This window comes from Salvelinus alpinus, chromosome 2, assembly GCF_045679555.1.
Source record: "Salvelinus alpinus chromosome 2, SLU_Salpinus.1, whole genome shotgun sequence".
Classification (NCBI taxonomy): domain Eukaryota; kingdom Metazoa; phylum Chordata; class Actinopteri; order Salmoniformes; family Salmonidae; genus Salvelinus; species Salvelinus alpinus.
Window position 1 is genome coordinate 94,686,249 of NC_092087.1, and position 10,000 is coordinate 94,696,248.

General features: G+C 40.6%; 2 protein-coding genes across 6 annotated transcripts in view; one reads left to right on the forward strand and one right to left on the reverse strand.

Moving 5' to 3' along the window:
- The window catches only part of LOC139545504 (adhesion G protein-coupled receptor E5-like), a 494,332-nt gene that overhangs the window by 259,650 nt on the left and 224,682 nt on the right, over positions 1-10,000 (reverse strand). The window lies entirely within an intron of this gene.
- Positions 1-10,000, forward strand: part of LOC139545517 (adhesion G protein-coupled receptor E5-like) — a 106,862-nt gene that overhangs the window by 79,833 nt on the left and 17,029 nt on the right. For 2 of the 3 annotated variants that reach the window (XM_071353395.1, XM_071353404.1), the window contains exons 2-6: positions 3,052-3,288; positions 3,481-3,615; positions 3,756-3,887; positions 6,802-6,933; positions 9,749-9,792. In XM_071353395.1, the coding sequence (XP_071209496.1) occupies positions 3,052-3,288; positions 3,481-3,615; positions 3,756-3,887; positions 6,802-6,933; positions 9,749-9,792 (680 nt within the window). The remainder of the gene's footprint in view (positions 1-3,051; positions 3,289-3,480; positions 3,616-3,755; positions 3,888-6,801; positions 6,934-9,748; positions 9,793-10,000) is intronic. The other variant, XM_071353413.1, reaches the window with a different exon arrangement.

A 10,000-nucleotide genomic window follows, 5' to 3' on the forward strand; every position in this document is an offset into this window, starting at 1 on the left:
CTACTCCTACTACTACTACTACTACTACTACTACTACTATTATTACTACTACTACTAGTATTACTACTATTATTATTACTACTAATAATAATACTACTACTACTGCTAGCACTACTACTACTAATACTACTACTACTGCTACTACTTCTACTACTACTACTAATACTACTGCTACGATTACACATGCTACTACTACTACATTTTTTTACATTTTTAGTCATTTAGCAGACGCTCTTATCCAGAGCGACTTACAATAGAGTGCATACATTTTATTACATACTGAGACAAGGATATCCCTACCGGCCAAGAGCAGACGCTCTTATCCAGAGCGACTTACAGTAGAGTGCATACATTTTATTACATTTTTACATACTGAGACAAGGATATCCCTACCGGCCAAACCCTCCCTACCGGCCAAACCCTCCCTAACCCGGACGACGCTATGCCAATTGTGCGTCGCCCCACGGATCTCCCGGTTGCGGCCGGCTGCGACAGAGCCTGGGCGCGAACCCAGCCCAGCCTGGGCGCGAACCCAGAGACTCTGGTGGCGCAGCTACTGCTACTACAACTGCTGCTACTACTACTACCACTCCACTACTACGATTACTACTACTGTCACTCTACTACTATGATTACTACTACTATGACTACCACTACTACTACTACTACTACTACTATGACTCTACTACTATGATTACTACTACTATGACTACTACTACTACTACTACTACTGCTTCCCCTCTACTACTGCCACTACTACTACTACTGCTATTATTACTACTTTTACTACTATTGTTACTACTACTACTGCTAGCACTACTACTAGCACTACTACTACCACTACTAACACTACTGCTACTTCTACTGCTACTACTACTGATACTACTACTACTACTACTACTACCCCTTTATCAGAGAAACAGGGAAATGGTTCCAATCATTTTTCCACCACACATTTTTCCCATAGGGGGTTTTGGAAACTTAAAATAAGAGCTGTGTTTCATGTTCGCTTACTCTGGCATGACGTTTCGTACTCTCAGATTCAAAATGCTAATTAGCAGCTCCTGCACGTCATCTCTAGCTAACACCTTTTCTAACAGGTATTGTGTCAATTTAAAACTTGCAAAAAACAGTTCACGGAATTGTCAATTTAAAGACATTTATGACTTTATTTAGCTAACATTAGATAGTTAATCCATAGATTCCTACCATTGCCTCAATTCGGCAGTCTGATTGGAGTTATGACTCATACTGTGGTACTCTATTTGATGGATTCTACAGGATTAGAAATGGTGACCAGCGGTCAGGAAATCCCCTAATAAAGTGGCTGTAAATAAAAAACGTCTAAATGAATAGAGTGACAGTAAAGCAGTGATGCTATGTGTTCGCTAAGTAGTTAGCTGAAGTTCACTAGGATTGTGTTCGTTTTTCACTTTGATGGCAAAATTTCTGTGCTGCTAACATTCACTCCCAGTCATTCTGAATGCGGAGGCTGGTCGTTTCTTAAATAATAGCGCAAAGAGTTCTGGGATATTATAATCCTTTAGTTTTAACCTGTATATTCTGAATCCAGGGTTCTAGTTTAGGACAATGTAATAATTTCAAATAAGAAATAAAAAATGATTTGGACCAGCACCATTGCTGATTCTACAGGATTATCATTGAAAACGTGACCAGCAGTCAGGACATCAAGTAATAAAGTGGCTGTAGATCATTTGAAAAATGTTTAAATAAGTGCTATGTGTTCGCTGAGTAGTTAGCTGAAATTCACTATGATTGTGTTACATTTTTACTTTGATGGCAAACTTTCTGTACTACTGACATTCACTTCCAGTCATTTCTGCTCCAGGGCTGGACCCATGAATGTGTTTATTTTCCACCGCTCAGAGTGGTTATTACATTGTCTTAACCTGTGTTTCTTTCCTACGGTAGTTATGGGTACACTCAAAATGGCTGCCAGTCCCCCCCATTATGTCATCATTGCCTTGGAATGGGGACATCCATTCTATTCATTCTAGTTCTAAGGTCAATACTCCCAAAGGCAGCCTGAAAAGTAGCTGAATTTGTAGCTAGATTTTACTGATAAAATTTCTGGATGGTTCTGAAAACTTGCTAAATATAGCGACAAAGTCACTTTTATTGACAAAACTGGTCTGATCTGATACAGCTGTATTGATGCTTCTATCAAAGTAAACTGGTCTGATCTGATACAGCTGTGTTGATGTTTCTATCAAAGTAAACTGGTCTGATCTGATACAGCTGTGTTGATGTTTCTATCAAAGTAAACTGGTCTGATCTGATACAGCTGTGTTGATGTTTCTATCAAAGTAAACTGGTCTGATCTGATACAGCTGTGTTGATGTTTCTATCAAAGTAAACTGGTCTGATCTGATACAGCTGTGTTGATGTTTCTATCAAAGTAAAAATACCATGTGATTGATGACGTTTGAAACTTTGGACGTCACACAACTGTCTAAGACAGTACAGTATTTAAGATAGGCAGAAACTGCTTCTCCAAAAGAAATCCCCGATCACAGTTGTAGGCGATGTCATCATGGCGATGAATCATTTTTTACTTCTCTCATTGACTTCTCAAACCCCAAACCCTGGCCTGTTCTGATTGGTCTATTTTGCAAGTGTTCCAGGAAATCCCAGGGTGTTGGAACTGCCTGCCAGAGAGCGCTGACCTCTGCTGTACGCTTTTTGTTTTTAACTACATATTTCACCTCTCAAAAAAGGCTAAAAAGTTAAGTTAAGGATGTGAAACCCACATTCTAACAAATATTAGTTTATAAGATATCACACCTACCAATTGCACCACAAAATGGTGACGGATGCAGGGGGAGAAAATGTGTGTATAAACATCAAACATGCTGATATTTATTCCTCACCAGCAGGTTTGTGTTAAATGCTTTGAGTAATGAACCGTTTTCGTACGCAATTTGATAATGACCCAAAGACTCCAGAAAGCCAAGCATTATTAGTTGTTTGGTTAAGTAACAATTATCTCTCTCCCTCTCCCCTTTTCTTCTCCCCCTTCTCTCCTCACAGGTCTTCATTTCAGTCTGCTGGGGAACCTAGAGGTCAAAGGTTGTAACCTGGGCTACACAGCCAATGGGAGAACACAATGTGTTGATACAGATGAGTGTAAAGAGTTGGACAGCACCCCACACTGTGGAAGTAATACCACGTGTTACAACACACAGGGGAGCTTCTACTGTCAGTGTCTACCTGGGTTCAAATCCACAACAGCTGTCAACTTTACTGCTCTCACTGGACAGTGTAAGGGTGAGGATTCAAGTGTGTGTGTGTGGGTGTGCGTGCGTGCATGCGCGTGTGTGTAAATGCTACATGTCAAGGGAATTAAACATTGCTTTGGCTCATATGTCCTTATTTCCTCTGTTCGGGAAGTTGTCCAATAGAAAAGTGTTTTTGTTGCAAAACGTTTTGAACACACCCCATATCTCCTTCTCTCTTCAGACCTCAATGAGTGCCTGGAGGAACCACAGGTTTGTGGCAGCAACTCCATTTGCCTCAACACCATCGGGAGCTTCAACTGCCAGTGTCAACCTGGGTTCAGATCTAACTTAACCAACGTCACTAGACACTGTGAGGGTGAGTCCAACAAGAGAGAATCATTATGTGTGTGTGTGTGTGTGTGGGTGTGTGTGTGTGGGTGTGTGTGTGTGTGTGTATGTGTGTGTGTGTGTGATGCGAGGCACTCAGCTTAGCTTGTGTGTGTGTGTCAACTACAGATGAGGATGAGTGTGTGTGGGTTCCCCCGGTGTGCGGCGCTCTGGGCATTTGCACAAACACACCTGGCCGATACACCTGCACCTGTCCGTCAGGGCTCAGTAACCACGGCAACAACACTGCCCCCTGCACAGGTGAGTTTGCCGAGGCCACGCTAGCTCTGACCTCTTACCCATGAACTCAGATCTCTGACCTTCGACCCCGTGACCCTCACTCTTTGAAGACACCTGTCAGATCTCACAACACCTGGATAACGTGTTTAACACATCAGTTAACCCCGTCACAGGATAAAGCAGCACTTTGATGTCTGTATAGGAGTTTAACACATCAGTTAACCCCGTCACAGGATAAAGCAGCAATTTGATGTCTGTATAGGTGTTTAACACATCAGTTAACCCCGTCACAGGATATAGCAGCAATTTGATGTCTGTATAGGTGTTTAACACATCAGTTAACCCCGTCACAGGATATAGCAGCAATTTGATGTCTGTATAGGTGTTTAACACATCAGTTAACCCCGTCACAGGATATAGCAGCAACTTGATGTCTGTATAGGTGTTTAACACATCAGTTAACCCCGTCACAGGATATAGCAGCAACTTGATGTCTGTATAGGTGTTTAACACATCAGTTAACCCCGTCACAGGATATAGCAGCAACTTGATGTCTGTATAGGTGTTTAACACATCAGTTAACCCCGTCACAGGATATAGCAGCAATTTGATGTCTGTATAGGTGTTTAACACATCAGTTAACCCCGTCACAGGATATAGCAGCAATTTGATGTCTGTATAGGTGTTTAACACATGAGTTAACCCCGTCACAGGATAAAGCAGCAATTTGATGTCTGTATAGGTGTTTAACACATCAGTTAACCCCGTCACAGGATAAAGCAGCAATTTGATGTCTGTATAGGTGTTTAACACATCAGTTAACCCCGTCACAGGATAAAGCAGCAATTTAAAGGCCGTATAGGTGTTTAACACATCAGTTAACCCCGTCACAGGATATAGCAGCAATTTGATGTCTGTATAGGTGTTTAACACATCAGTTAACCCCGTCACAGGATATAGCAGCAATTTGATGTCTGTATAGGTTTTTAACACATCAGTTAACCCCGTCACAGGATAAAGCAGCAATTTGATGTCTGTATAGGTGTTTAACACATCAGTTAACCCCGTCACAGGATATAGCAGCAATGTGATGTCTGTATAGGTGTTTAACACATCAGTTAATCCCGTCACAGGATATAGCAGCAATTTGATGTCTGTATAGGTGTTTAACACATCAGTTAACCCCGTCACAGGATATAGCAGCAATTTGATGTCTGTATAGGTGTTTAACACATCAGTTAACCCCGTCACAGGATATAGCAGCAATATGATGTCTGTATAGGTGTTTAACACATCAGTTAACCCAGTCACAGGATAAAGCAGCAATTTGATGTCTGTATAGGTGTTTAACACATCAGTTAACCCCGTCACAGGATAAAGCAGCAATTTGATGTCTGTATAGGTGTTTAACACATCAGTTAACCCCGTCACAGGATATAGCAGCAATTTGATGTCTGTATAGGTGTTTAACACATCAGTTAACCCCGTCACAGGATATAGCAGCAATTTGATGTCTGTATAGGTGTTTAACACATCAGTTAACCCCGTCACAGGATAAAGCAGCAACTTGATGTCTGTATAGGTGTTTATCACATCAGTTAACCCCGTCACAGGATATAGCAGCAACTTGATGTCTGTATAGGTGTTTAACACATCAGTTAACCCCGTCACAGGATATAGCAGCAATTTGACGTCTGTATAGGTGTTTAACACATCAGTTAACCCCGTCACAGGATATAGCAGCAATTTGATGTCTGTATAGGAGTTTAACACATCAGTTAACCCCGTCACAGGATATAGCAGCAATTTGATGTCTGTATAGGAGTTTAACACATCAGTTAACCCCGTCACAGGATATAGCAGCAATTTGATGTCTGTATAGGTGTTTAACACATCAGTTAACCCCGTCACAGGATAAAGAAGCACTTTGATGCCTGACTGCAGAATTGATGACGTGGCACGCAGCCATTGGTGCAATGTAATGATTACAATTTAGTCAGCCAGGAATGCGACCACGTAAATCAGTGGATTCCAAACCTCTCCTCCGGGACCCAAATCCTTCCATGTATTGTAACTATTCCACAGCTAGTACACCTGATTCAACTTGTCAACTAAGCCTAAAGCCCTTGACGAGGTGAATCAGGTGAATCAGGTCAGCTAGTTCAGGAATACAACAAAGTTGTGATCCGTCTAGTGGTCCCAGAGGAGAGGTTTGAGAACCACTGACTTAAATGCCCCTAAACCTGATTGAACTGTGACCCCCACACTGACTTGCATGCAGCAGAACTGAGACTGTCTGAATGACTTACTCCCTCTAGATAATCTCTCTCTCTCTCTTTCTCTCACTTTCTTTTCTCTCCCTCTATTTCTCTCTCATTCTCTCTGTCTCTTACCATCATTTTCCTCCTATTTTTCCTCTTCCTCCTCATCATCAGCTATCTGAGCAGCTTACCGATCGCTGCAGCTGGACACAGCCCATCTGTAAATAGCACATCCAATCTACCTACCTCATCCCCATATTGTTTTTATTTACTTTTCTGCTCATTTGCACACCAGTATTTCTACTTCCACATCATCTGCTCATCTATCACTCCAGTGTTCATTTGTTAAATTGTAATTACTTTGCTACTATGGCCTATTTGCTATGGCCTATTTGCTACTATGGCCTACTTTGCTACACGCCATTTGCATACACTGTATAAAGACATTTTCTATTGTGTTATTGACTGTACGCTTGTTTATTCCATGTGTAACTCTGTGTTGTTGTCTGTGTCGCACTGCTTTGCTTTATATTGGCCAGGTTGCAGTTGTAAATTAGAACTTGTTCTCAACTGGCCTACTTGATTAAATAAAGGTCAAATAAAATAAATAATTTTAAAATCATCATTGTCTCTCCCCCTACCCTCATCTCTCTTTTTATCTCTTTCTCCCTCAGACATAGATGAGTGTAATGAGATCGCTGGTGTCTGTGGAGTGGGCGGGGACTGTCAGAACCAGAAAGGAAGCTACAGTTGCCTCTGTCACCCTGGATACAGTAACTACGACAACAAACAGGCTCAGTGCTCAGGTGATTGTAGAATCTGGTACTATGACGCATTGCTTCCCACGACACGATACATTACAATACGATACCTTTGTCTCTTAGAAGAGGAAGGCCTGGATTGGAAATATAACTAGGCTCCTATTTCAAATCAAATCATCAAATCAAATCAAATTGTATTTGTCACATACACATGGTTAGCAGATGTTAATGTGAGTGTAGCGAAATGCTTGTGCTTCTAGTTCCGACAATGCAGTAATACCCAACAAGTAATCTAACCTAACAATTCCCCAACTACTACCTTAAACACACAAGTGTAAAGGGATAAAGAATATGTACATAAAGATATATGAATGAGTGATGGTACAGAACGGCATAGGCAAGATGCAGTAGATGGTATAGAGTACAGTATATACATATGAGATGAGTAATTTAGGGTATGTAAACATAAAGTGGCATAGTTTAAAGTGGCTAGTGATACATGTATTACATAAAGATGGCAAGATGCAGTAGATTATATAGAGTACAGTATATACATATACATATGAGATGAGTAATGTAGGGTATGTAAACATTATATTAAGTGGCATTGTTTAAAGTGGCTAGTGGTGGCTAGTGGCTATTTTAACGGTACTAAATTACAGCTATATCTAACATAACATAACCAGACGAAAAGTATGTGGACACCTTCTCGTCGAACATTTCTTTCCAAAATCATGGGCATTAATATGGAGTTGATCCCCCCCCTTTGCTGCTATAACAGCCTCCTCCTCTTCTGGGAAAGCTGTTCACTAGATGTTGGAACATTGCTGCTATAACAGCCTCCTCCTCTTCTGGGAAAGCTGTTCACTAGATGTTGGAACATTGCTGGTATAACAGCCTCCTCCTCTTCTGGGAAAGCTGTTCACTAGATGTTGGAACATTGCTGTGGAGACTTGCTACCATTCAGCCACAAGAGCATTAGTGAGGTCGGGCACTGATGTTGGGCGATTAGGCCTGGCTCTCAGTCGGCATTCCACTTCATCCCAAAGGTGTTCGATGGGGTTGAGGTCGGGGCTTTGTGCAGGCCAGTCATGTTCTTCCACACCGATCTCGACAAACCATTTCTGTATGGACCTCGCTTTGCTGTAACAGGACAGACCATTTTATAAAGCTTTGCGCTTCAGCACTCGACGGTCCCATTCTGTGAGTTTGTGTGGCCTACCACTTCGTGGCTTAATTGTTGTTGCTTCTAGATGTTTCCCCTTCACAATAGTATCACTTACAGTTGACCAGGGCAGCTCTAGAAGGACAGACATTTTACGAACAGACTTGTTGGAAAGGTGGCATCCTATAACAGTTCCACATTGAATGTCACTGAGCTCTTCAGTAAGACCATTCACTGCCCATGTTTGTCTATGAAGATTGCATGGCTGACATAATCTGACATACTCTAACATAATCTGACATAATATAACACAACATAATACAACATAGCATAATAAAATATAATCTAACATAATATAATATAATCTAACAAAATATAATATAACAATCTAACATAATATAACAATCTAACATAATATAACATAATCTAACATAATAGAACATAATCTAACATAATAGAACATAATCTGACATAATATAACATAACATAATACAACATAACATAATATAATATAACATAATATAATCTAACAAAATATAATAGAACAATCTAACATAATATAACAATCTAACATACTATAACATAATCTAACATAGTATAACATAATAAAACATAATCTGACATAATATAACATAACATAATACAACATAACATAATGTAACATAACATAATATAACATAATCTAACATAGTATAACATAACATGGGTGGCTGCATATTACAGTACAGTCTGTCCTTCTGTTGCTGTAGGTAGTGTTATTACAGAGACTCTCTGTTCCAATGGCATCTTCCTCTTTCTAGTATTGTGTCCCAAATGACACCCTATTGCCTATACTACATTAGACCAGGGCCCTATTCCCTATATAGTGCACTACATTAGACCAGAGCCCTATTCCCTATATAGTGCACTACATTAGACCAGGGCCCATAGAGCACTATATAATAGGTTGTCATTTGGGATGCATGCTAGGATGGTTACCATGGTAACATTTCAGCACTAGTGTGCTGTGGGTTTCTGGGTGTTTTAATCTCCACCTCAACTTCCTCTCTGTCTCATGTCTTCATTTGTACCTTAGTTAGAGTTTGTATATGATGGTAAACATAGTTACCCATGGCAACAACTTGGATCTACTATGAACATGATAAGGATGTGACAGTTTTCATTTGTATGTGTTGTGTTGTTGTGTTGTGGTGTGTGTTGTGGTGTGTTGTATTTGTATTTATTAAGGATCCCCATTAGTTCCAGTCAAGGCAGCAGCTACTCTTCCTGGGGTCCAGCAACATTAAAGCAGTTTAAAAACATTACAAAACATTCACAATAAATTTCACACATCACTAAATGTTGTGTTGTGTTCTTGTGTGTGGTGTAGTGTGTTGTGTTGTTGTGCAAGTGTGATTGTGTTGTATTGTGTTGTTTTGTGTTGTTGTGTTGTTGTGTAGGTGGGATTGTGTTGTGTTGTTTTGTGTTGTTGTGTTGTTGTGCAGGTGGGATTGTGTTGTGTTGTTTTGTGTTGTTTTGTGTTGTTGTGCAGGTGGGATTGTGTTGTGTTGTGTTCTTGTGTGTGGTGTAGTGTGTTGTGTTGTTGTGTAGGTGGGATTGTGTCGTGCAGGTGTGATTGTATTGTATTGTGTTGTGTTGTGTTGTGCTGTGTGGTGTCGATCCAAATGTGATGGTTTTGTTTTGTGTTTCCTTTAGTACTGACCTGTGACCAGTTCAAAGCGAATGAGACTCCTGGACAGGTGAGTTTTACAGTACCTGGACCTGATGAGTCCTTATACAGCAGCTGAACCGCTAGACATAGAATCTACATTATGGCATCATTGACTTGAATGGGGAGGCCCATTCTACTCGTTCTAGTTCTATAACTGAACCACGTTTGAATAGGGAGGCCCATTCTACTCATTCTAGCTCTGTAGCTGAACCATGTTTGAATAGGGAGGCCTGTTC